At 38.0% G+C, this 25163-nt stretch overlaps 4 protein-coding genes across 8 annotated transcripts; 1 reads left to right on the forward strand and 3 right to left on the reverse strand.

Annotated features, from left to right (window-relative positions):
• Nucleotides 1-2312: 2312 nt before the first annotated feature.
• On the reverse strand, nucleotides 2313-5772 carry MLS (malate synthase). Its single transcript, XM_059588943.2, has 4 exons — nucleotides 5261-5772; nucleotides 4174-4499; nucleotides 3369-3699; nucleotides 2313-3058 (listed from the first exon to the last, which is right to left on the reverse strand). The coding sequence occupies exons 1-4, from the start codon at nucleotides 5654-5656 to the stop codon at nucleotides 2402-2404; spliced, it is 1710 nt and encodes a 569-aa protein (XP_059444926.2). The 5' UTR covers nucleotides 5657-5772; the 3' UTR covers nucleotides 2313-2401.
• Nucleotides 5773-8648: 2876 nt separating this feature from the next.
• Nucleotides 8649-13733, forward strand: LOC132173670 (cyclin-dependent kinase G-2). 5 transcript variants are annotated; one of them, XR_009439337.2, is made up of 7 exons: nucleotides 8649-10725; nucleotides 10965-11100; nucleotides 11212-11297; nucleotides 11497-11608; nucleotides 11716-12031; nucleotides 12472-13323; nucleotides 13479-13733. XR_009439337.2 is itself a non-coding variant. In XM_059585234.2 (5 exons), exons 1-5 carry the CDS (start codon nucleotides 9212-9214, stop codon nucleotides 11821-11823), a joined length of 1956 nt encoding a protein of 651 aa, XP_059441217.2. In that variant the 5' UTR covers nucleotides 8649-9211; the 3' UTR covers nucleotides 11824-12185. The 5 variants fall into 5 exon arrangements, 1 of the variants encoding a protein (XP_059441217.2); XR_009439336.2 differs by having other exon boundaries at nucleotides 12472-12556; nucleotides 13042-13733; XR_009439338.2 differs by having other exon boundaries at nucleotides 11716-11828; nucleotides 11932-12031; nucleotides 12472-13733.
• Nucleotides 13734-15456: 1723 nt separating this feature from the next.
• On the reverse strand, nucleotides 15457-18674 carry LOC132175906 (uncharacterized). The gene is made up of 4 exons (XM_059587996.2): nucleotides 18196-18674; nucleotides 17277-17708; nucleotides 16240-16546; nucleotides 15457-15878 (listed from the first exon to the last, which is right to left on the reverse strand). The coding sequence occupies exons 1-4, from the start codon at nucleotides 18631-18633 to the stop codon at nucleotides 15736-15738; spliced, it is 1320 nt and encodes a 439-aa protein (XP_059443979.2). The 5' UTR covers nucleotides 18634-18674; the 3' UTR covers nucleotides 15457-15735.
• Nucleotides 18675-21021: 2347 nt separating this feature from the next.
• Nucleotides 21022-24133, reverse strand: LOC132174901 (AMP-dependent synthetase and ligase family protein). The gene is made up of 6 exons (XM_059586643.2): nucleotides 22961-24133; nucleotides 22417-22606; nucleotides 22112-22257; nucleotides 21964-22031; nucleotides 21716-21818; nucleotides 21022-21312 (listed from the first exon to the last, which is right to left on the reverse strand). Exons 1-6 carry the CDS (start codon nucleotides 24023-24025, stop codon nucleotides 21187-21189), a joined length of 1698 nt encoding a protein of 565 aa, XP_059442626.2. The 5' UTR covers nucleotides 24026-24133; the 3' UTR covers nucleotides 21022-21186.
• Nucleotides 24134-25163: the final 1030 nt, after the last annotated feature.

Here is a 25163-nt window from a genome sequence, read left to right on the forward strand (position 1 = left end):
TAAATATTATTTAAAAAATTACAATTTTATATAAATATTGAAGGACAAAATGTTACAAATGATTTTTGAAAATATGATAAATATAATTTATTTTCATAACTATAATATAATTACGGGGCTTAATTTCCATTCGTCTATATATCGCCACGCGTAATCCGAAGTACAATCGCTATATGACGCTTTAATGATTTGCATAATGTCTTTGATAAGATCGATAATGATGGGCCGAGTGTATATTATATATGTAATTTAATAAAGCGTATCTTGTAAGAAATCTTTTCGTTGTGGCTTGCATCTCTACCGTCCATTTGGCTACTCTATAAACCATATCGAACTTTTTGATTACGACAACAACTTTGGGGAAAAAATGTGAGGTCATTGATTTTAGGAAATCACTGGGCTAGAAGGGACCGGTAGGATTCCAATTCATGTGTTTTCTATGCAATACAAAAGGAGAAACTTTGAGGGGTTCCGATCTGTAACACTACTATAAAAAAAATATTACCATATTGGTCTCTTGCTTATAGTAGAAGGTTTTAAGCCTATATTTAGTCAAAAGTTAACCGGCAATGTTGGAACACCCTCCTTGATTTGAGCTTTCTCCAGCCAATGGTATATCAACACATGAAAGCAAATAATTAATTAAACTGCCCTTTGGCATTATTATATTTGAGAATAGTACTATTATCTATCACTGCTTTCAATAATTCCATCTTTGCTTAAGTTGGATACAAATGATGGGTTTTGTGACACCTGTCGTGTGGGCACCAGCCACGCACTAGTAGGCTAGTAGCCTGGTATAGCTCTTGGATGGGGATCTGCTGAGAAGTTTTCCATAATTTTTTTTTTTTTTTCTTTTGTTAATCTCAACCGCCAAATGTTATTCAACGGCTACCAGCATGTCATGTGTCACACTAAAGAGAAAATAATAAAATATTATTTAAATTTAAAAAATAAATATAAACTAAAACAATAAACAAATTAATAAATTATTAAAAAAGATGGCGTGGCCGGCCACCCCATTTCAGCCTAAGGGGTGGCCCAAGGGCTAGTTGGGGGTGGCTATGGCCCTAGAGGGTGGTTTGGCCACCCCAAGAACTGGCCCATGGCCCTTGAGTCACCCTCAAGGCCAAACCCTTTTTATTTTTATTTTTTTTTATTATTTTTTTTTTATGGGTTTGGCCCTAGGGGTGGCCGGAGCACCCCAACTGGCCACCCTTTAGGGCCAAACCTAATTTTTTTTTTTTTTTTTTTTTTAGCCCTAGGCTGTGGCCGAACCACCTATTAGGGCCATGAGGGTGGCTTTGGCCACTCCCAGGCTGAGATAGGGTGGCCGAATCACCCCATCTTTTTTAATATTTTATTTATTTATTATTTTAGTTTATATTTAGTTTTTAAATTTAAATTATACATATATATATATATATATATATATATATTTTAGTGGCATGTCAGTAGCCGTTGAATAACATTGGACGGTTGAGGTTAACAAAAAAACTTATTGGCAATTCCCTAGTTATTGCTGGGGATCCCGATCCATAGCTCTTATTTCTTACTTGAGTAAGGTTTGAAATTATACTTTTACTTATCAATTTTGTTTTTATCATTTTTAATTAAGGGCGAATTCATGTCGACTCAACAAAGATATACACAAAATAAATTACATAATGAAAAGAAGTATTTCTATTATTTTATTATTATGTAACTTATTGAGATAAGAGTTATAATAACTCAAGAAACAAAAAACTTAGGAGTTAAGACTTACAATAACTCAAGAGATCAGAGTTACAAATGATAAATTAACTTTATTGTTGTAAATGTAAAAGTAGAAAATACTACTATAACGTTCATATTCTTTCTCTATAAATAAAGTATTGTACACAATCAAAAATATCAAAAAAAAAATATAATCATAAAAAGGCTTTGATATATATATGTAGGCCATAGGCCGTACCACTTTAATTCTCTAACTCTCTCTTCATTATTCTCATTTCTCTTCTCTAAATTATAAATTCTAATATAGCTTAATTCATGCTATTCATTTTGAAGGATACTCATGTACATATTATTGAACTTTGTAAACTCTGTTACAAGAGATACAACAGCTTATCACGAGAGATTCAAAATTTTGCTTTATTCTTATATTGGATTGATTCATGGTTTGTGCTTTTCTTGTGCTGAAGTTTCAGTTTGTTTTGAGCGGTTCTTGTTTGGATGAGATGATCCAACAGAAACATCTTTTGACATACATATATGAACTGTCTTTATGTGATCTTTTAGTACAGATAGAAGCAAGAACATCATGAAACAGCTATGGAAATGGGAAGGAATTATTATTTAGTAGTAGCAAGGCAGGACAAACACCATATCAAACAACGAAAGGAGATTTGAGTGAACCGGTTCAGAGCCTGGATGATCTTTTGGGGTGATGTATCACAATGTGATTATAAGCATCAAGAGTAAGAAAATCATCCAGTGTTGGGGCTGTGCACTGCCTGGTGAATATCTTGCAAGCCTCCTTGTACATTCCCTTCTTAAACTTCTCTTTACCAACCTCTCCTTCAATCCTAGCCATCTCTTCTTCCACCACTCTCCCAAAGAGTTCCTTGGTCACCTTCACCCCAAGCCCATCTCCATCCAATTCCACTCCATATTTCAACCATTGCCAGTTCTGAACCCTGCTAATCTCAGCAGTTGCAGCATCTTCCATGAGGTTGTAAAGAGGCACCGAACCTGATCCGGTAAGCCATGCCGCCAAATACTGGATTCCAACCCGGGTATTGAGCCGGAGACCTTCCATGCTGCGCACTCCTCTAGGCCTTTGCAAGAGGTCGTCTTCAGTCAGTGCGGCCGCGTCTTCACGCTTCATTGTTTGAATCTGGTTCGGTGCATTTCCCATGTTGTTGGTAAAGACTTCCATGCAGACTGGGATCAGTCCAGGGTGGGCTGCCCAGGTTCCATCATGCCCTGCCTTCACTTCTCTTAGCTTGTCCTTTTTCACCAGATCCAATGCTGCCTCATTTGCTGCTGCATCATTTCTAATAGGAATTTGTGCTGCCTGTTCAAGAAGTAAAAGATTAATGGAGCTTTAATTTTTCAAACCAACTGCAACCAGGAAATTCTCAAAGTATATACAGAGCTACACAGAGGAGGATAACAATGTTAGAATATAAATTAAATGATTAAATTGATCAATTCTATCAAGTTTAAGTTTTTAGAATGAGTAGTGATTTAACGTAGTATTTTGAGTTAGAATTTTGTCATGTCATTCTCATCCAATTTCAATTAAATATTACACACGCACGTGAGAGAGTTTTTTATCCGCTTAAACTTTTGAGATAATTGGTAATTTAACAAAAGATACATACCATGCCGCCCATGGCATGCGCACAACGCCTGTGGCAGGTCCTAATGAGGAGCTCAGAATAGCTCTTCATGAAGTGCTGAGTCATGCCAACTAGAACCCTGTCTGGTAGCAGGCGATCCGGGTGAGCCTGGAAAGTCTTGACATAGCTGAAGATGTAATCCCATCTTCCACAGTTCAAACCCACAGAGTGATCCCTCAGCTCATACAGGATTTCATCCATTTGAAAGACAGCAGGAAGTGTTTCAATTAGAACAGTGCCCCTGATGCTTCCTCTTTCTATCCCTGCCATCTTCTCTGCCCTCTCAAACACGCTGTTCCATATTTTTGCTTCCCTGCCAATAAGAGAGAGCTTGTTTCAAAGCTGTTTTTCAAAGTTATAGATATTAAACTTGTTAAAATATTAATTAAAGTTATTATTTCCTATCAATTTAAGTTTTTAGAAGAAATTGTGATTTAATATTATATCATAGCAAAGTCTCGAGTTTCAACCTCAACTCTACATTTTACATACCCACTATTCGATTAAACTTTTAAAATAATGATTGATTTAAAAGACGGCAACTAGAACAACTATTTTAAGCTGTTTTCCAAAGCTAAAAATGGAAGTTGAAAGCATTTTGCTGTATTAAATACTTGCTTCTCTGTTTTTAGTTATCCCTAGGACAAGTACATGAATGACTTCATTGTTGAAATTGAATGAAGTTCTGAAATGGGAATATGCATGATTTGAATATGGCATGGTCTGGCTTTGCAGTTCGTTGATATGTCTCAGCAACTTTCAACTGTTATTGTAACTCCTTAATTACCTTGAGTGCTCCATTTTAGGGAGATAGAAGAAAGGCCCAAACCCAGCACCTTGGGTCCGGCGGAATGCTGCATAGTTGTGGTAAAAGTAGAGGCCAAAGTCCACAAGGCAACCGGTTGCAGGCTCGCCATCAATGAGAATGTGTGCCTCCGGTAGGTGCCAGCCTCTCGGGCGGACAAAAAGCTTGGCGGTCTGATCATTCAGCTTGTAGACCCTGTTCCTGGCCTTGTCATGGAACCTTATAGTCCCATCCACAGCATCCTTCAAGTTTACTTGGCCTCTCATGAGATTCTCCCAACTTGGTGACAGTGCATCTTCAAAATCAGCCTATGGAGACAGACAACAGCTCAATTCTCAGTTCATATTGCTTTAGCAGAGTACAATTTTTATGTATTTGGGATAAATTCTACCAAAGTTAAGGCTCCTATATATTATGCTACCAAGATGGGTAAGTTTATAAATGGTCTCATCCTTTATGAAACTCAAGTTTAAGGGACCTATATTCCCTACAATTTTTTTCCTAACAATTCCTTATAGGGTACCTTACCCTAACATGTAGAAGGGCTACTCGAGACCTATTTGAATAGGTGAGCACCAATTGTTAACAATATGAGCACAAAATATAAGAGAGCCCTTATATATAGGCCCACCTGCCCAACGGGTAGAAGGGCTATTTGAGACCTATCTATTTAAATAGGTGAGCATTATATAAACTACATGAGAACAATTGGACAACAAAATTACTAAGAATCCCTGTTTTACAACAGAGAATTGAGTTACAATTAGACTAGTTGAAATTGAGACACAAAGAACACGTCCAGACCCAAACGGGATCTAGTTACTAAAACTGAAAATTGTTAAAATAGATACATGTAATAGTAAAAGAGCAAGTCCTATATTGAATAATTAATATTATTTTATTGGGTATATCGTATTTCCTCAAAACTATATTAACAAAATTCTTCGTGTATATATATATATATAAGAGAAATGATAGATCCAGAAAGTGGTAATACATGAAACATATATACCGTGAAAACATGGAGACTAGTAAATGGAGAAATAATTAATACATGAAACATATATACCATGAAAACTTTAGCACCAGAGTTGAGGGCATTGATGATCATCTTCCTCTCCACAGGTCCCGTAATCTCCACCCTCCGATCAGCAACAGACGGCGGGACAGGCGCACACGTCCACTCCCCTTCCCTCACGCACCTTGTGGCAGGATCAAACCCCGGCACTGCACCCTCATTGTACCTCTTCTTAGCTTCCCTGCGACACTCCAACGCATACTTCACATGGTTTCGAAACTCCCTCTGCAAATCCACCACAAACTGCAGAGCATCCACGGTCAGGATCTTCGCAAACTCCTCATCATAGCGCCCCCTGATGTCCACTCCTTCAGGCACATCGTAGCCGCCCGTGACACCCTTCTCAGCCATGGGCGTGGAATTGCCATATGTCCCAAGGTCCATCATCTTCTTCTTCTTCTTCTTCTTCTTCTTCTTCCTCTGCACAAAAATGTACAATTGTTTGTGTGATTTTAGAGTGAAGGGTAGCGTGAGATATATATATAGAAAGAAAAGAGTGAGTTGGGGATGAGCATGTATGGCGTTATCGGTGATGGGCAATATTTGGAGTGCATGGATCTTTGTGCGTAAGATGATCAGGTGTGACGCAAGTATTGTAGATGAACGGCGAGGATAAGGCGGGTCGTGTTGATTCTTGTGCCTGCCTCGGGAGGTGCGTATCGTTGCCATTCGGTGGATTAGTGGGGACACTGACACGTGTCCATGCATGAGATTAACCTATGTGTAATTGCCATGCATCAATCTATAATTCGAAAAACTAAATGCAGAACCCAAAAAATAGAAGAAAAAAAAACTAAAAAAAACTAAAAAACTAAAAAAGAAAAGAAAAAAGATAGGTGTATATAAAAGGAAACTGCTAGATATTTTTTTGTGTTGTCTTGTTCTAGGTGGATATTATTTTCTAAAAACTAAGTGAGAGAAATAAGTGTTACTTTTTTTTTTTTTTTTAAATAATATTTACTTTAGACCAAAAAAATACTAGAAAAACACCTAACATTTCCGTATAGGGTAGTGATATACTGCACGCCCGGCGTGCGTCAACAGTTATGCACGCCGGGCATAAAGTTTTTTATTATTATTATTTTATTATTTTAATTTTTTTTTTAAAAAAAAAAAATTATGTCCGGTGTGCAGTATATCATTACTCTTCCATATATAAAAACATGGAAAACCTTCAATTAGGATGTGCTTAAAAAAATAAATAAATAAAGCGTTTTAAATACCTATTTTTATGGCATTCAATCAGGATTTGACACGAAAGCTAAAAGCACCAAATGCAAATAAGGATGAAACACACCAAAACTTAATTTCTTGAGCAGTCCTCCAAGGAAAAACTCATGTTCAACAGTTTGCAAAGTATCACCCACAGTTGCTCGGCTTGTAGTAGGGGTGGCAAAATGGGTTGGCTGGTCAACCCGAACACGACCTGGTTAATCTGCTACCTGATTAGCCTCAATTCTAACACGGACACGGCATGAAAAATAATCGAGTAATCCGACACGTTTGAATGAAAAGTGATGTAATAATAATATTATTGGTTTAATTGTTTATTAGATTAATAAATTAACAAATTTTCACAGTAAAAAATTCACAATGTAATAAAAACTGAATATGTTTAATTGTCTATTAGAGTAACAAATTGGCATTCAACAAAAACATTCACAAATATTAGCAATTATCAACTCCATCATAGCAAATAGCAAAGTTCAAACTATAAAGTTTACATGGTATATGACTTGGGAATTGTCTATTTAAATAACAACTCCATCTCTTTGAATTAAACTCATAACACCAAATCACTTACCAATTAAGGTAAAACCATATTAAAAAAAAAAGATAGTAAAAAGGAACTTACAAAAACAAAGTAATAAAGAAAAAAGAAACAAAACTCCATCATATATTCGTATCGGGTTTGTGAGTCGTGTCAAAATTGACAGCCTTAACTTGTAGACCCACGATTGCTCATCGTGTGCATACCATCGCCCACGATTCATAGAGTATCACCTACACAACTACAAGGGTTTCGAAATTTCTGAGGACATTCTTGGAACATGATGTTTTATGGTTCATGAAAGTTGATTTACTGAAACTCTCTTGGAAAAGTGTCATTGGAATCCATCGATATTCACCGTTGAAATCTGTCGCCAAAAAATATTACCCATTTTTCCAATCAAAGCAAAACTCATTTTCTAAAGAGAGAAAATAGAGAGAGAAAAGACACGAAACTTAAACTGAAAAACTCTGGCTTTGGGCAGTGGCTTTTGGTGGATTTCAAAGGCATTGGGTTGAGGAGGTGGTGGGTTTTTTAAGACAAGATCTGTGGGTCTCTTGAAAGGGGAAAACCGGAAAACTAAAATTTTGTCGATTGGTATTTTTTATTTTTTAAACAAATTTTAAGAATAAGATTACTTGTTTGTTTCATGTTTATTGCATTTGATGGTTTTAGATGATGTGCCAATATCTCATAAGAAGTTATAACAATAAGGTATTACGGTTCATCAAGATAGAACATGCTCTCTAAAAATAGGTATATATTTTTAATATAAACTCCACAAAATAAACAATTTTTTCCTCCATAAAAACACTTTTCAAACAGGGATTTGGCAAAAAAAAAAAAAAAAAACTTTTCATCCACCACAGAAACACTTCTTACATAAAAACATTTTTTCAAATTAAAAACAAAAATACTAGCAACATAGCCGATATCTCTTGGACTTATACAGTTTATACAGCTCAAATTACCATGTTAGCGAGCATGAAACTCAATATAGTCTCAACAATTTTTATTTTTGTTTTTATTATTTATCATTAGATAATCCGTAATATTTTTTTTTATAATTTAATTTGTCATATTAAGTTATATGGTAAGATGATAAAATTTAAACTAACTAAATGACTATTAAAATCTTAATAATTCCATATTAAAGTCATACATAAAATTTAAAAGATCTTAATATAGTTATATAGGACAAAGTTTTCACCAAATTCAATTGGAGGAAATTTTTGTAATGCAGTCTATTATATATATATATATATATATATATATAAAAGACATGTAACAATGAGAGTTACATGCTCTATTAAAAAAACACATGCATTTTAAATACACGTTAATTTTGTAGAATGTGATTTTAGAAAATTCTTTAAACCCAATTTAGAGGAAAATTTTGTCCCATATAATAAGGTCGAATTTCTTTTTGGGCTTGAGCTAAACATGCCATGTTTCCATATATAGGGCCTCAAAATTCCCTAGCCCAAGAGGAATTCCTAAGCCCAAAAGGGTAGCATTGATACCAAGCCGCCGCCTCTATAGCGAGTTCATAAGCCACGGTCAAAGAATATCTGAACCACAAAACGCGTTCACGAACACACGAAGAACCCTCTGAGGCTGTGTTTGAATTGCCGACTCTCTTTCTATCTCTCTCTCCGATCTCCGTTGTCGCTACTCGATTCTCTCTGGTTTCTCTCACCGGTAAGGCCTTTCGATTACCTGTGAATTTCTCAGGGCGACGCTACCAAATAAAAGCACGAAATTGATTTCTAGGGTTTCGTTCGTGCCCTGACTCGTTAGCTGGAATCTCCGATTTGTCTGCCTAATTCTGATATCTGTTACTTAATTTCAGGAATTGTTGATCGTGCGTGTACTGATTTTCATATACAGTCTCTGTTCATTCTATCTATTACATGCTTTAAAGAAAAATTCAAGAAATTGAATTGTTGCTTTGGGGTTAGGATTGGTTAGGGTTTCATAGTATTAAAGTAAATACAAAAAGAATAAAATTGTTGATTTTGGTTATTGGTTTGTATTCTGGAATTGTTGATTTGTGGGTGGGTTAGGGTTTGGGCAGTTGGAATCTTTTTTGAGTCTGGTCAGGCTTTGTGTTTCTTATTTTTTGCTTGAGTTTTTTATATTGATTGAGAAGAGTTGTGGTTGTGAATCACATGGCGGCAGGGGGAGTTGATGTTTCAAGGACAAGGGAATTTTATAAGCATTCCAAAAGAGAGCATGATTATTACAGGAATGGTTCCTCTGTTGTGGAATTCGGTAGGGACTGTGATCGTGGTGCCAGACATAATAATGAATACCGTTATTCATCGAAAGCTCGTGATTCAGGGTCTAGAAGAGGTGTGTTTGGTGGTAGAACCGGACAGAGAAAGCATGATGAGTTGTCTAGAGTTAATGAAGTCACAGATTACGAAGATGGGGTTCAGGTACCTCCAGAGAAAAAGAGGAAGTTCTCGCCAATTGTATGGGATAGAAAAGAAAAGGATGTGAGGATATCATCTAAAAACAGAGTTGTTCCAGTTACTCTGCTGTCTCCTCCTTGTCAGTCTGCAGCTAGTTTGGATGGTGTGGCATTTGATGATGTTTCAAATGTGGGTATTTTGAAGCCTGCTGTCTCAGGAGATGAGATTCTGGGATTGGAGAGTTCGGCAAATAAGCCTGCTGTGGCGGATGTGTTTGTCGGTGTTTCTAAATTCAGTTCTCGAGCAGATTTGTCTCCCTTGTTGCCTTCGGAGCAATTTAAGGATGCTGACTTTGGACATGACTGTGTGGAAGAGGATGAGTTTGCTCAAGCACGGAATATCACAATGTCAAGGTGGGCATCTGACTGTGATTCTCCGAAGGACTTGTCTGTTGGCGAAGATTTTCCTGACAAAAGGAGGTCGAGTCTTGAGAGTGGGGAGATTCAAATAGAAAGCTCAGGAGGTGGTAGGGCTAGGTCATCTGGCTCTAATGGAGAAGGTCGCTCTTTGGTACACGTTAGTGGAGATGCATTTTGTGAAAATGAGTTTTCAGACGATTATATGGATGTTGATGGCAAACAAGATGCTGGTTTTAGCCGGTCAGAATCAGACTCAGAGGACAGCGGTGATTCCCATCAGATTGAAAAGTCTAGCATCGGTACCCAAAGAAGCATAAACATGCTTCAGGGTTGCAGAAGTGTGTATGAGTTTGAAATGATTAACAAAATAAACGAAGGAACTTATGGTATTGTGTATAAAGCCAAGGATAAGAAGACAGGGCAAATTGTGGCCTTGAAGAAGGTGAAGATGGGTATAGAAAAGGAAGGTGGTTTCCCTTTGTCATCTTTGAGGGAAATAAATATTCTCTCTTCTTTTAATCACCCTTCTGTTGTTGGTGTTAAAGAAGTTGTCTTGGATGACTTTGGTACTGTTTTCATGGTTATGGAGTACATGGAATATGACCTCAGGGCCCTACTGGAGGTGATGAAACAGCCTTTTAGCATAAGCGAGGTTAAGTGCTTGATGCTACAGCTTTTGGAGGGTGTCAAGTATCTTCATGAAAATTGGGTGCTTCATAGAGATTTGAAGACATCAAACCTTCTTGTGAGCAAGGAGGGTGAGTTGAAAATTTGCGACTTCGGGTTGTCTCGCCAGTATGGAAGCCCTTTGAAGCCATATACACCTGTTGTGGTCACCCTTTGGTACAGGTGAGCTTCTGTTTTGATTTAGCAGTCATGATCTTTCTATGTTCAGACTTTTTTGCATGCATGTCAGAAGCTTGCATAGTTGACATAGAAATCTGGTTTTTGTCTGGTTATGATTGTTGCATTATAAGCCCATCTTTTCCCACTTTGGTGTGCTGCTTTTTTTTTTTAACAAAAAAAAAAAAATTCTTACATATTAGTTTTGGCAACATCAAATAATTGTTTGTTGTTCTCCTCTGCAGAGCACCTGAACTTCTGCTAGGCACAAAGCAGTACTCAACCGCTATTGATATGTGGTCAGTGGGATGTATAATGGCTGAATTGGTGGCAAAGGAACCACTTTTCCCAGGGAAAAATGAAGTAGATCAGCTTGGCAAGGTTATTCCTGCTTCCTATTAGTTGGTTTCCTCCCCCCCCCCCCCCCCCCCCATATGTTTTGTGTGTTATATGTTGGGTTTTCCAGTAACGCAATGGGTTAAAATGTTGCAGATTTTCCAAATTCTTGGTGCACCAAATGAAGAGATTTGGCCTGGATTAAAAAAATTGCCAGGAGTTAGACCAAATATAAAGCAAATGTAAGTATATATCTTTATGCATCTTAATCTTAAATTTAAGTTGTGGCTTTATTCTTTCTTTGTAATACCCATGTGGCAGTGTTTCCAAAGCTTATTGCTTGGGATGAATCTGCTCAGGCTCTGTGGATTTTATCTACAGGACTTTTTCGTTATCAGCATTTTTTCTCTCTTATAGTAATAATTGCTGAATTTGTTTCAGGCATAATCTATTGCGGAAGAAGTTTCCTGCCAGATCCTTCACAGGATCTCCAGTTCTTTCTAATTTGGGATTTGACTTGTTGAACAAACTTTTATCCTATGACCCGGATAAGGTAAATTTTTTTTTTTTTTTTTATAAAGCTTTGAATTCAAGTTTGGTTCCACCTAGTAGGAATTTCATGCTCACAAAATTTATGAAAGCCTTTACTTGTCTTTGCAGCGGATAACAGCAGAGGCTGCTCTCAAGCATGACTGGTTTCGTGAGGTTCCTCTTCCCAGATCGGATTTCAAGCTAAATTTTCCTGTTTGGCATGGCCAAGAGAGGTAGCATAGGTAGCTGGCTGCTTGATAGTACCTAATAGAGCAATTTCTCACTTTATGCAATAGAAACTATGTGTCCACCTAATTGTTTGGCATCTGCAAGAATAACAAACAGTCAGGATCCTTTAGAGGAGCAGTGAGAAAGGAGTTGCAATGAAGTTGAATGGTTTACTTGGCCAAGAGCGGTGGATTGATGCATAGTGGCCTTTGGGAAGGTGTGAAATAACAACTAACATTTTTTTTTTTAATCCACAATCCTTCTCCTCAAGATTTGTTCCAATTGAAACTTGTTGACATATTTTGGGAATACCTCATTGTACATGATGAAACTATGGCTTTAAATATTAATACAGTATCTTTTTTACCCCTGCTGCTTCTTCTTCTTACTCTTCTCTTTAGTTATGTTTTTGTTAATGATTGTGATGTTCGCTTCCTTTGGTAAAAATTCCATATGATTTAGTAAACAGGTAAATGGCATCTAGTATCCAGTATCCACTACTACTGTAAAGATTTTCAAATAAGTATGTTGTGTTGAGATGTAATCTCTGTGCCCTTAGCTTTCCAAATAAATAAAAATTACATAAATAGTAAATATGTTTTCAAAATTGATTGTACTTGATGTAATTGACATGGAATATTTTTATGTGGTCTGTAGAGGTATAACCAGGTGGGTGAGTAAGTTGTGACCTCTTGGATGTGGAAGAGAAGTCTTCAGAACCTAGTTAACACAGCTGAAGCAGGTTACCATATTATGTTTCTGTTCAAAATTGTCTTATCATTGCATTTTCAACCCTTGCATATTTCACATGGCGTATGGTTGATAGGGAAGAAGGCAAGGTAAATTTACCAATGCTTCTGTCAAGTGTTGATTTTGTTTGGTGCTCTGGTTGCAGTATGCATGTATAACAGTGATCTCAGCATTTTCTAGGTTATTGTTTGCTTCACTGCCAATAAAAAGAAAAGATTCCAGTTTTCTTCCTGCATCCTCTAATATATTGATAATGATAGAGACCATGTCTCATCAAGTGGAAGTCACTAGATCCAATCTCTCTCGTCTCCCCTCCTTTCTTTTGTGTGGACATGTCTTTTCCATGATGCTTATCCTATGCACGATTGTTGTCATTCACATCTCTTTTTTATTTTATTTTTTAACTTGTCGGAGTATGATTTTATTATATCCCTACTTATTGACTAGTGTTTCTGTCTATGTAAATCTATGAGTTAGGAACTAATCACTTGATCTGGTAACAACGGTGCCTTTGACATACAAACCGAGGTATGTATCTCGTCCTGTAACTATATCCTTCGGGCAAGCAATTGGCTGGTATGTTCATAACTTTCTTGCTGGAGTGCTTATGGCATATTGTACAGTATGTTTCTATTTCAACTGCGTCCTTACATTTTGCTTACTATCAAAAGCTTTCCTGATAAATTATTCTCGAAAGTACTATTCTCTTTGAAGGGAGTCCACTGATCTCTGGGAGCATCCCAATTTTCTGTGTTGATGGTAAGTTATTTGCTGAATGGTTTGATGCTTTTTAAGAATTGAATTAAATGGCCGAGGCCTTTCCAGCAAACAGTCACCATCACGAATTGTCACCATAAGATCCTTCGTACGCAGTCTAACTCGTTTTTGGCCGTGTAACGCTCTATTGTCTCTAGTTTCCCAATCAAAGCAGCACAATTTGGGGGCGGGTTGCAGATGATGATGATGGTGGTTATTATGATCATGATATGTAGGTCCAAGGTTTTTATGATTGACGATGTTATTTATTTATTTTTATTACTTAGTTACACGCCCACTTGGTGGGGCTTGAACTCACGACATCACTCAAAAAATGGTGATAAATTCTTCATTCTTCAAGATTGAGATAAAGGTAACTTTATCACATTTGACCAACAATTTTGGAATCCCTATCCCTACTATCTCATTTTCATTTGTGCAATCAATTCATGTTTGTTCTATATACATTAAATTTACTGTCAATCGTAGTCAATTCATGACTTGCGATAAACATGGAATTTACTATCAATCTAGAGGGGAGCAGCCACGCGTGAACAAATGAATTCAAAGAAGGAAAAAAGAGAGAGAAAAAAGGCCACTTCACTCTGCATAAATATAAGCTCGACCTTATTTCACCTCCAAAACATAATTTTAATACTTGCATTTTTGCAAGGGAATACCTTTAATTAGGATGGGTTGTAAAAGCTCACTTTTAGAGCCTCTAGTAAGAAGCAGACAGTCTAAAAATACTAGGTACAATATAAATAAAATAGATAAGAAAACACTAAATAGGTGCTCCTGTGTCTAGATAAATAAAAGAACAAAAAGAAACCTATTTTCACTTGTTCATCCCGCGTATCTTGCTCTTTTGTGTGTGTGGCTACAGGGTACCGAGGTGAGGTAGCCTGAACGGGGAAGAGAGAGGTGCCGCTTCTTGGATGGTGGGCTAATGCTGGAGATGACCAGTAGGTGGTTGCGGGGTTGTTTGTGGGTGGTGGCGCGTCTGGGTTGTGGTCTGGCGGAGGTGAAGGTCGTCTGAGCTGTGCGACGGTGCTGGGATGCCGGATCTGGCCGTAATGACAGGCTGAGGTCGACGTCCGACTGAAGCGGCAAGGGCTCCCCTGGAGTGGCTGGCACGACTGAGGTGGACGTGGCCTAGATGTGGGTTCAGTGTTTAGGAATTTTCTGACCGGGTTTGGTGTTTTTTTTTGCTGTGGGTTTTTTGATAGTGTGTTATGATGTGTCTATTTTATAGTGGTGGCTGTAAAAAGGAGATTTTACAGCCCCTCCTAATAGTAGGGACTCTTTTTTTGCAAATACAAGGGAAAGAAAAACCATGAAGAATTAATTCAATACAGCGACAGCACAATACAGTCCAATCCACAAGGAATTCAGTGTAAAATTCGTGCACAACCCATGATGCAAAATTGATATACATAGTGAATTTAAAAACTCAATTTCGAAAACATTTCAAAATCAAATAAGGGATTGAGATTGACTTCCACTTATTAACACTTAAAAAGGATTCCGTCAATTCCATAAAGTTGAAAGAAAAGTTGTTCAGTCAACATATTATATGCCTTGTAATAGGCACGTTTAAAGTCATTAACTTGGGAAAGATATTGTCTCTATGATGTAAAGAATCACCTCCACTAGAGTTCGGTTGTTGAAGTACTCAGGAATCCTGCAAATAGCTTTGACATCTCTAATTGTAATGATTCAAATGGGACCAACTATTATTGTTGTCTTCCTCTTCCAAGAATAGCAATCAATCCACGAAAATTAATGGAGACCAAATCCATGAAATCTCTCTTCTACTGAATTGATTGTTTACACGTGATGGGAGGCTCTCCAATTGGAGGGGAGTCACTCCCAATGGGGAGGCCCTTTTGTAGTAATTCATCATGTTTCTCTAGTACTCGTAGTTATGCTCTTACTACAGTGATTAGTCCTCAGCTGCGATTTACTAGTGTCATTTTGGAACTATATACATTTGTAACTCCCACACAAGATTGTATGTTTCCTGTTCTTTATAGGGAAAGTTCTTTTGGGTTCTTGACATGGGTAAAATCACATAAAGAATTAAAAACGCAAAATCAGAGATTTATGATTGACATGATTAGAGAGTTAGGGTAAAGTTATTTTGGATTATAAACAGAACTTGGTCAACAAAACTAGCTACAATCAACATCAAGTTTGCGGGTGCACTTCGTTTCTTAAATGGTCTTACACAAGTATTAGTCCAACAGTATAATCCCTCTTTGTGTCAATTATACCTATATTTGAAATCTGGATCAGAGATAGCAACAATACCCAGCACAATATAGTTTCCACTCTTGCTGGTGGAATTGGTGCTACTGCTGGTCTTGGAAACAGGAAGGACTGAAGAAAAATGCCTCTGGGTTCCTCACACTGTCATTTGGTAGTGAAAGTTATCGTCTTCCCAAGTACAAAAAGAACGAGCGAGAGTTCGACGAAGAAAATTGTGTTAATCAGCGCCCTATCGATCGTCCATCCGAATATGGTCGCCCCACCAAGGTTGGACTGCATATACAGAACTGCAGACCCAATTGAGCTTGATTAGAACAACTTCATGGGCATGTGTGGAGGATTAGATGATGTTTGTGATATGATAATTCTAGTGGTAAAGGAATATATTGTTGGCTTTAAACATAGCAGAATGACAAAAAGGGAATTCTGCAGCTGAACCTAATTAGTCGATTAGGTTGAGCTTTTAAGTACAAGTGACCGAACGGGAAGGGGCGGAACTAGAAATTTAGGTTTAAGGGTAAAAAATTAATTTTAGACGGTAAATATAAGAAAATTTTAAAACTTTGGAGGGCTAACGCCCCCACCCATACACCTAGTTTCGCCCCTGGGGATCGTGTTTTGAAATTTGTGCATAGTTTGTTGACGTACCAAAAGCTTGTCTTTTATGATAAGATGACATGCATGAGGCCAATTGAGTATTTGTGGGCACTGGAACAAAATCGATTGAATCCAGATCACTTTCTGAGTAGTTTATAGGCAATGGACCTGCTGGAAAAGCAGCCTCCAAGCTCCCGCCATTGTTTGAACTTCCCCGTTGAGAAGCATCATTGGAGTTGCATGTAACTAAAGCATGCCATCTGCTTGTAACTGATGCAAGACTTAGTGCTCTATGTGAAATCTTTGCAGCTGAATGCAGGCAAATTATGATCCCAAGAAGCTCAACAATGGATAAGACCTGCCATAGCCACGAGTAAGCAGTGTAAGAATGAAGCCCAAGCGATTTTTTGAACTATTACTTAGTTGTTGGGGGATGCTATGGAGCTTCTCCGCACATAAAATGTATGAAATGACAAGAATTATTAGAAGAAAATCTCTTGGTTAAAAAGGTTGCTGAACAATTTGTTTGAGCATCATCACACTTCGAGGTTTCCTATGTCAAAATATAGTGCATTATGAGTGATCCTTCCACATTAGAGACCTTTTAATTAGTCAGAGAGTCTAGTCATATCATAGTCAGAGATGATGATGTTGCCTAGAGGATTTCAGCATCATCTATAAACAAAACTTGTAACGTGAAACTGAATGTGTAATGAAAATAGAACAAATGTCCAAGATAGCACAACTTTTTCTTTATGACATTTCTACCAACAATGTTGATGAACTGGGATTCCCTGTTATTAGATTGCCCAAATAACACAGAAATTTGAGCAGCTTAAGATAAGAGAGTTGTGTGGTCCACCTACCCAGTTAGGTGGATCCCGCATCCTAAGGTGTCAGGGATAGGTGAGCCTTGCAACTCAATCTTTTAGACTGATTGAATTTCTGTGTTATTTGCAGAACCTAATATCAACAGACAAGCCTCCTCCGGATATGATAATCCATTTTTGAGCTTAAATATGATATTGGCTAGTTTGAGACATTATGACTCACCACTACCTATGAAGGAACATATTTTCTGCACTTACTGCAAAATTACCGCCATTGGTGAAGTTGATGATTCCACGATTTTCTGTGGTCTCTATAAGAGACACAAATAGAGTAGCTGTCACAAACAAGAACTCCAGAAGCAGAAAAATCCGGAACCTGTGGCTAATTTTAGAAAGATGACGCCTTAGACGAGTGTGTTCCTCTATATATACTGAAACATCTAGATCCCTCTCCAAAAGCTTCCCATAGTTTTCAAAGTGTATTACTTGCAAGTTGCAGACCAAATTGAAAAGAGCACCCCCTGATAGATAGATTATGGCTGAATAAGTCCATGATACCATAAAGGCAAAGAATGTAGCAACGGATTGCCACCATGAATCATTGTGCACATATACAGTATGAATCACCTCCCGAGCAGCCCTCAAAAGGAAACATGGTAATAGCCACACTGCCAACAAGCGGAAGAAACCCTGAACAAGAAGAATTCACAATTCAAATATCTATAGACAAAGTTTTCCTTCAAACTAGCTTGAACGAATTTCCTCCAATTTAGTCTATTAAACTATCACGTATTTAAAATACAAGTGAAAATTCCTTCAATAAATTAGTCTAAGACAACTACAACTGTAGACATGTTCAAGGGGGACATTGTCATATGTAGATGGGAAATAGCAGCTTTACAAAAATTCTAAGGTATCTTTGACTTTCCCAGCAGCAATAAACAAATTCAATGGTAGAAAATAATTGTTTTAATATATATACGAAAAAAATACAGAATTCCAATTACCAAGTTCTAGAAGATGTATAATTTGGAAGGCTCTTGGCTGTGTAGCCTGTGTATAACATAAAAATTCAATCTTTGATAATATATATATATATATACCCCTAGAAGCCTAGAAAGAACAAATTTGATGTAAAATAAAAAATAAAAAATAAAAGGAGATTTGGGTTGCTCACGTTGATCTTCTGCAAGTATTCCTCACGAAACTGTGCCATGTGGCCATGGTAACGATCCACAAACAGAAACTTTCTCAAACCATACTTGCGAAGATTGCGAGAAATGCAGAGCAGAGAAATGGCTGCCACAAGAGACTGGGAAACCAGAATCTCAAGCTCGAAGCTTTTGATCTCATACTTTTCGCAATCAGAACAAGGAGAGAGCTCGATTGCGAAAAGCGGAAGCGCAACACCCAGAAGAAGAAACGAGACCCATGAGAGAGTGAAGCTCAAAACAGAGTATTGACAGAAGCCAAAGATTCTGAGAAGAGTTTCTAAGCGGTGGAGGGAGCGGTTGAGCGGTGTGTCGTTTAGTTCTTCCTGTTGGTGTGAGTCTAATAGTATAAGCGGGGTTTGGGGTGAAGAGGAAGCTACTGTTTGGTTCTGAAGAACTTCCATAAAGTGAGAGAAATGTGTTATAGAGTGCAAAACTGGTTCTACTTTTCTTGGATTCAAAGGGTGATTGTTTGAAGTACGAAGAGTAATGGGATTCAAAGGAGAGAGAATTGTTGGTGGGTAATGAAGGTGAAAGGTATAGAAAAAGCAACAGATTAACGGTTAGTCGCATTCAATTTTCTTTTATTTATCATAGGGTGGACTGGTGGAGGTTGATGGCTTCAGGGTAATCTTCATGTGGTTGGCTTATGCTTTGATGATTGATGGATAGGCTATCAATTTAATTAGATTTGAAAAAACGCATGCGGCTTTTTATTATTTAAACCCATCATGTGTAGTTCTTAATGGGCAGATGTTATTATGGACACAAGACTTACGCTCAAATATAATAGCTATTTTCGCTCCCTTTTGACTTTTGGAATTTAAAAAAGAAGAAGAAGAAATTCCTTTGTTTTGGGTGAACATTGCAAATAGAGTGTTAATTAGAAGGAATATGTGTATTTTTTTTTTTTGAAAAAAGTGTTATGGTAACATAAAATTAAAAATAATTTTGAGTGTTTTGTAAGTGTGTTTTATGTTTGATTGTTTGTTAATGTTTTTAATTTGAAAACATAAATCAAGAGGAAAAGTGAAAAGTAAAATAGTGATAAAAATGGGAAATGCTAGGTGTTCTATTTTCATTTTTGCATCCGAACGCCTAGTTCTTTTGTTCTTAATTTTCATTCTAAGCGTTGGTTTTAGCTCTTTGTTGTTTATTTAATAAAAAAACAACAAAAACACAATAATAATAATAAAAAAAAAAGGAAACAGCTACAACAACCGAGGCGAGGGAGGCGAAGTGCACTGGCTAGCGCGTGGTGGACGAAATGGAGCTGTTTTGCGTCGATGGGCAGCTGAGGAGCCGAGGAGTACGGTGGGCCAAGGTGTGGCTGAACGAAACCAGTTGAGGAGACTAGATCTAGATTTGAAAAACCAAATCTAAAGCCTAACTGATTTCGAGGAGGCGAAGAGCGGCGTAGTACGGTGGAGGGTGAACGAAGGCAGCAGCATAAGCAAAGGGATGGCTAGAGCAACTAGACTCGTTGAAAAAACCAAAAAAAGAAATGAACTGAAAAAAGAAAGTAAAAAACAAGAAGGGAAGGGGGAGGAAAGAAGAGGGGAGTAGGGGGGAGGGGAAAGGAGGAGGGAGCTCTTCTTCCTCCTCACAGGTCTGGTTTTTTCTCATAAGTTTCATAAATCACTGTTTATTACTATTTAAATTTTTTTTTAAAAAAAAAAATCACTGTTTTATTCTAAATATTTTTATTTTTTTCCACACGGATCAATTTCTCCTTAAAAAAAAGAAAAACGAAATGCCTTTGCCAAACAGGCCACATTCAACTTTTTCTTTTTTCCTCCTTTCGGTGGGGTTTTGTAGATGAATAAGTACGAGGTCGGCGGCTTTCACATCTCCATTCGCTTTGTTGACAAAAGAATTCAACAAAACCAACAAACAGCTTCAAACCTAACGGTCTGTGTCGGGTCAAATTCGGGTTTTTTTCTTCCTTTCTTTCTTTCTTAACCCTAAACAATTTGGGTCTAGTTTGAACATTATCTCTGCTATTTATCTTTCATTTTAGAAGACGTTAATGTCGGTCTCTCCAAAAATTGGAATCTTCATGGGTTAAGCTTAAGCAAGGAAACAGATATCAAAGACAAATATGTTGATTAATCGAAAATGGTTGGAGGGGCTTAACAAATTAAATCAGAACCGTTAGATTACCATCACTTTTCAAGCCTTTGTTTTTTAACTATTGGGCCTTCTTTTAAGAAAAAGCTCCTTTAAATGCTAAAAAGGTCACAAAGTTGGGAGTTTAAAGATCTTAGACAAAGTAAAAAAAGTGAACTTATATGAAAGAGTAGGTAAAATGGCATCCAAGCCTCACCTAATTGGCGAGAAACTTAGACAGTCTAAATGAGTTCCACCTGCTCAAATAAATATTCAGGCTGTCTAAATACCTCACCAATTAGGTGAGACTCGAACGCCCACTTACACGAGCTACTCGTATGGCATGCAATTCACACAACTCATTGCACCCAATTCTAGATAAATGAATTTCCCCACTTGGTGATGTCCTAATAAGTATTCAACCTCTGAAACCACAAACAAACAAAACAGATCGTATCAATGAAACTAGGAAAGCTAGTTTTGTGGAACCGTATGATCGAATGGAGTTATTGTTAGCAACCAATAATAATATGCTAAAATACACGCTGAAAGAAGATTTAGAATTATTGTTAGCATTCAATAATAATAATAATTAAAAAAAAAAAAACTCTAATTATGATTCCACAAATAATTTCTTATTTGAAATAAATTACAAAACACTAAATGGCATATGAAATAAAAAAAACCCAGAAAAATGAAATAATATTACAGAAGTTTGAGTTACTCCCTTGGGCTATCTAGTTGGATTGTGATCAGTAGCTGACAAAAACTGATCTCTATACACATCCAAGCTTGTCTAGATGATGCCTATAAAGAACACCAAAGCAAAAATCCAACCTAATCATTGATCATAATCTAGCTGAACCAGCAGAAAGAGCATGAGTGACCAGCTCCCTTCTCAAAATTTTTCCCGCAGGAGATTTTGGAATGGAGTTTATAAAAGACACACGTCGTATCTTCTTGTATGGTGCCACCTGCAAGAACAAATGCACCACTTCAGAACACTAACAAATGCAGCAAAATGTCCCTTGCTAATGGTAGAAAAAGCAGGTTATTATTATATTACAGAAGGACTAAAAGATAAGTATGAAATATGTAGTAGATTTAGCCCACAGCTTTTGATTATGGGAATGGGGTAGCCCAACAGCAGAGAGTATCAAGTCCATACAAGTAATCCAAAATTGAATTGTATTCTGGAATAAATGAGAGGGTCATATCCTTTTATCTCTCTCTTTCTTTATAAATAATCGAGATATTATTAAGAGAAAAAATGAAACCCAAACACAGAAAATATATAAGAGAAATGCCTAACTAAAAAAAGAACTTGAATACTTGAGGGAGAAGAAAGAGAACTTGAATATGTATCTTGAAGCGCACCTGTTTTGCAATGAAATCTATAACTTGAGCCTCTGTGATATTGCTTCCAGGCTTTCTTACCACAAAAGCCATGGGAATCTGCCCTGCATCTTCATCAGGATACCTGCTTCCAAGATAGCAGACAATGAGAACATTGAGAAGAGAGGTAGAACTGGTCCTAAATTTTCACTAGAATGCCACAAAAATCTGAAAAGTTAGGAATATCTATCTTTCCCACATTGGAAGAATACGACAGGCTGCACACTTACGGAATCACAGCAGCATCAGAAATTCCAGGATGGGATAGGAGTAAATGTTCCAACTCTGCTGGAGGAACCTGCAATTTGACATTTAAATGGAGTGAGATGACAAGAGTAATAATATGTTTATAACTTGTAAGAAGGGTTAGGCAATCACCTGATAAGCTTTGTATTTGATAAGTTCCTTTAATCTGTCAACAATGAAGAGGAATCCATCAGAGTCGAAATAACAAAGATCTCCAGTTTTCAGCCACCCCTCTGAATCCAGTGTTTCAGCAGTTGCCTTGTCATCTCCTACATAACCTGCAGAGACAACAAGATTCTGTTAATCAAACAAGAAGCATTACAAATGGTCTTAGGAATCATGAAAAAACAGGTCTCAATTAGAAACGTTGCATGAGTTGAATGTAATAGAATAATGTCGGCAGTAGTACATTGTGAGAAGGTAGCACAGTTGATCACCTTTCATGATTGTTGGCCCTCGCAACCAGAGCTCCCCTTTGTGGCCAGGCGGCAAGGCCTCTCCAGTTACAGGATCAACTATCTTGGCCTCCATATTTTCAGCTAGGCGACCCACAGAACCATGCCGCTGGGACTCCTCAATGTCTATCATTCTTGCCGCCCCTCCTCCAGTCTCAGTCAAACCATATCCCTTCAACACAAAGAACAAAAAAAATATGTCAACAATAATGGAGTAAGAGATATGCTTTTCTTCGTCAACAATAATGGAGTAAAGGGCCTTATTTAGTGTGTGTTTGAAATGCCTAAAAATGCGTTTAACACTTAAAAAGTTCGTTTGAAAGAAAAAATACCCGTTTGGTAAAAAAAATTGAAAACGCTTCGAAGGGTCCAACAAGAAGCCAAAAAATATCGAAAAATACACTTTTGGCAAAAGCTTAAAAGTGTTTTTTAACTTAAAAACTCTATTTTTTAAATAGAATCTCAAACATGCTCTACCAAGGGATGCCTGAAAATTAGTCCGAACTCAAGAGATTTGCTCTAATACCTGCACAATCTCGATGTTGGGGAACTTGGCCGCGAAGCGCTCGGCGACCTCCTTACCGAGCGGAGCGCCGCCGCTGCCGAGCAGCTGGAGAGAGCTGATATCGTACTTTTCAACGAGCTCGGACTTAGCAAGCGCCACGACGAGCGGCGGCGACACCGGCATGTAGTTGACCCGAAATTTCTCGACCGCTCTCAGCATCCTCTCGAAGTCAAACTTCTCCATCAGCACCAGCGTCTCCCCCATTGCAATCGCCCTCACGAGCATGAAGAGTCCGAACACGTGGAACAGCGGCAGCGTGAACAGCGACACCGGCTGCGGTTGTTCCTCGCTCTGTTCACCGTTTTGTTTCTGACGCGACTCACTATGGAGCCGAAAAACACCTTCGATTAGGGCGATTAGATTCCGGTGAGTGAGCAGAACGCCCTTGACTCGCCCGGTGGTTCCGGAGGAGTAGAGAATGGCCGCCGAGTCGGACTGACTCACATCGACTCGGTCGAATCGGTCCGAGTTAGGACGATTCGGGTTGAGCATTGACAGGAACTCCGGTGAGTCGAGGAGGATAGTGCCGAGGGGGAGAGTCGGAAGCTTGTGCGAAGTAGCTGACGTGGCGAAGGCGATGACCGGGTTACTGAGTTGGACCTGGTGAGCGATCTCCGAGTGGGAGCTGAGTGGGTTGGCTGGCGAGATGGTGACGCCGAGGGCCAAGAGCGCGAAGTAGAGGACGGGCACGTGCAGGGAGCTGGGAGAGAGAATGAAGGCCACGTGGCCTCTGGAGAGAGAGGATGAGGCTGCGAGAGAGGAGGTGAGAGAGTGGATTTGGTCGAGGAAATGAGAGTAGGAGACGTGGCGGCCGGAGGCGGCGTCGATGAGGACGGTGGTGGTGGGCGCGGGCGCAGAGGATTGGGAGCGGAGGAGAGAGAGGGTGTATTGGGTGAGAGAGAGGGGTTGGGAGAGTGGAGGAAGTGGAACCCGCGGGCGGAGGGAGTGGAAGGTCTTGGTATCTGGGCAGAAGCCACTGCGAGGGTCGATCGGATGGCTGAGATTCGTTGTTTCGTCGGCGGCCATTTGGACGGATGGCTGTGGTGTGTGGAGGAGATTGCAGTTGTTGTCTCTCGGGGTCTGTGGGTGGCTCAGAGTGGGAGAGGGAAATAGAGACGTAGTTAATATACGTTTGAGTTTGACTTTTTTTCTGTTGCTTTTAATTGTTTGACTTGTTGTAGGTGACTCGGTGAGGCTTTTAATGTGTGGTCGTGGTTGAGAAGGTCTATATATAGGTCCTGCTGCGCTGAGGCCCGCCTAACGTCCGACATATATTAAAAAAAGAAAAAAAATTTATTTAAAATTTTATGAGTTAATATTTAATTTTTAATACCTCAAGATTTATTTTTGAATTCAAAATTAAAATGTATGAATGAAAAGTTAATCATTTAAAAATTGTATCATCTAAAATAGATTCGATTATCCTAAATTTAGTATTAATGCCTTAAATTTAGTGTTAATATCTTAAATTTGAATTATCCTTTAATATTTATCTTCTTTAATTAAAAACAAATAAACAAAATGTCTAATATTTGACTGCCTCAATTTAGCAACCGAAAATCTCTCTTCCTATGTATAATTATCAAAGGAAAAATTATCCAATTTGAGAGGTCAAATCTCCATTAATTACCTGCCCAAGTTAAACAGTTTTTTATTTTTTTAACGGATAATCTTAATCTCATTTGAAATGGGAAGGAGAAATTTAGTAAAAAGATAAAAAAAAAAAAAAAAAAAAAATAGAGATAAAATTGTCCTACTTTATCTCATCCTTCTGTCTAATCGGCTCCACTTTATTTATTATTATTTTTTTTAAGAATGTTTTCTTGAGATTCATCTAGTAAATGTTCTAAATTTTGTGGTTGTGCATTTATCAATCCAATCACGTCATTCGGTGCTTTGACAACTAGCCAAGCAAACCCTATCCCCCTTTAAGTGCCATCAAAAGGGAAGAAGGATCCTCCCTTCTCCTTTATCTTCGTTTTTGTTTTAAATTTTGTTTAGACTTCAACTAAAACAGCATCCAACCTCTTCCACTACTTTAGCCGCCTACTCTACCTCGCTGTTCATTATCCTCCTCGATTTGTTGGCTTTGTCAGTTTCTACAAGGGTTCTTATATCAATTTTTTCTAAAGCAAATCTACGTTTTCGCCGCCCTTCCAAGTCC

This window comes from Corylus avellana, chromosome 3 (assembly GCF_965113065.1).
Source record: "Corylus avellana chromosome 3, dhCorAvel1.hap1.2, whole genome shotgun sequence".
Lineage (NCBI taxonomy): Eukaryota > Viridiplantae > Streptophyta > Magnoliopsida > Fagales > Betulaceae > Corylus > Corylus avellana.

Excerpts from the sequence above, each read along its gene's own strand:
- MLS (XM_059588943.2), bottom strand. The coding sequence starts at position 5,656 with ATGATGGACCTTGGGACATATGGCAATTCCACGCCCATGGCTGAGAAG. Across the intron at positions 4,500-5,260 it reads CTGGTGCTAAAGTTTTCATG|GCTGATTTTGAAGATGCACT; the intron begins GTATATATGTTT and ends CTGTCTCCATAG. Across the intron at positions 3,059-3,368 it reads CGCATGCCATGGGCGGCATG|GCAGCACAAATTCCTATTAG; the intron begins GTATGTATCTTT and ends CTTCTTGAACAG.
- LOC132173670 (XM_059585234.2), top strand. The coding sequence starts at position 9,212 with ATGGCGGCAGGGGGAGTTGATGTTTCAAGGACAAGGGAATTTTATAAG. Across the intron at positions 11,101-11,211 it reads AAGTAGATCAGCTTGGCAAG|ATTTTCCAAATTCTTGGTGC; the intron begins GTTATTCCTGCT and ends AAAATGTTGCAG. Across the intron at positions 11,298-11,496 it reads AGACCAAATATAAAGCAAAT|GCATAATCTATTGCGGAAGA; the intron begins GTAAGTATATAT and ends AATTTGTTTCAG.
- LOC132175906 (XM_059587996.2), bottom strand. The coding sequence starts at position 18,633 with ATGGAAGTTCTTCAGAACCAAACAGTAGCTTCCTCTTCACCCCAAACC. Across the intron at positions 16,547-17,276 it reads CCAATGGCGGTAATTTTGCA|GTCTTATCCATTGTTGAGCT; the intron begins GTAAGTGCAGAA and ends TGGCTATGGCAG. Across the intron at positions 15,879-16,239 it reads TCATAAAAGACAAGCTTTTG|TTCTGTATATGCAGTCCAAC; the intron begins GTACGTCAACAA and ends TTGGGTCTGCAG.
- LOC132174901 (XM_059586643.2), bottom strand. The coding sequence starts at position 24,025 with ATGGCCGCCGACGAAACAACGAATCTCAGCCATCCGATCGACCCTCGC. Across the intron at positions 22,258-22,416 it reads AGGGCCAACAATCATGAAAG|GTTATGTAGGAGATGACAAG; the intron begins GTGATCAACTGT and ends TTGTCTCTGCAG. Across the intron at positions 21,819-21,963 it reads TCTGATGCTGCTGTGATTCC|GTATCCTGATGAAGATGCAG; the intron begins GTAAGTGTGCAG and ends TCTTGGAAGCAG.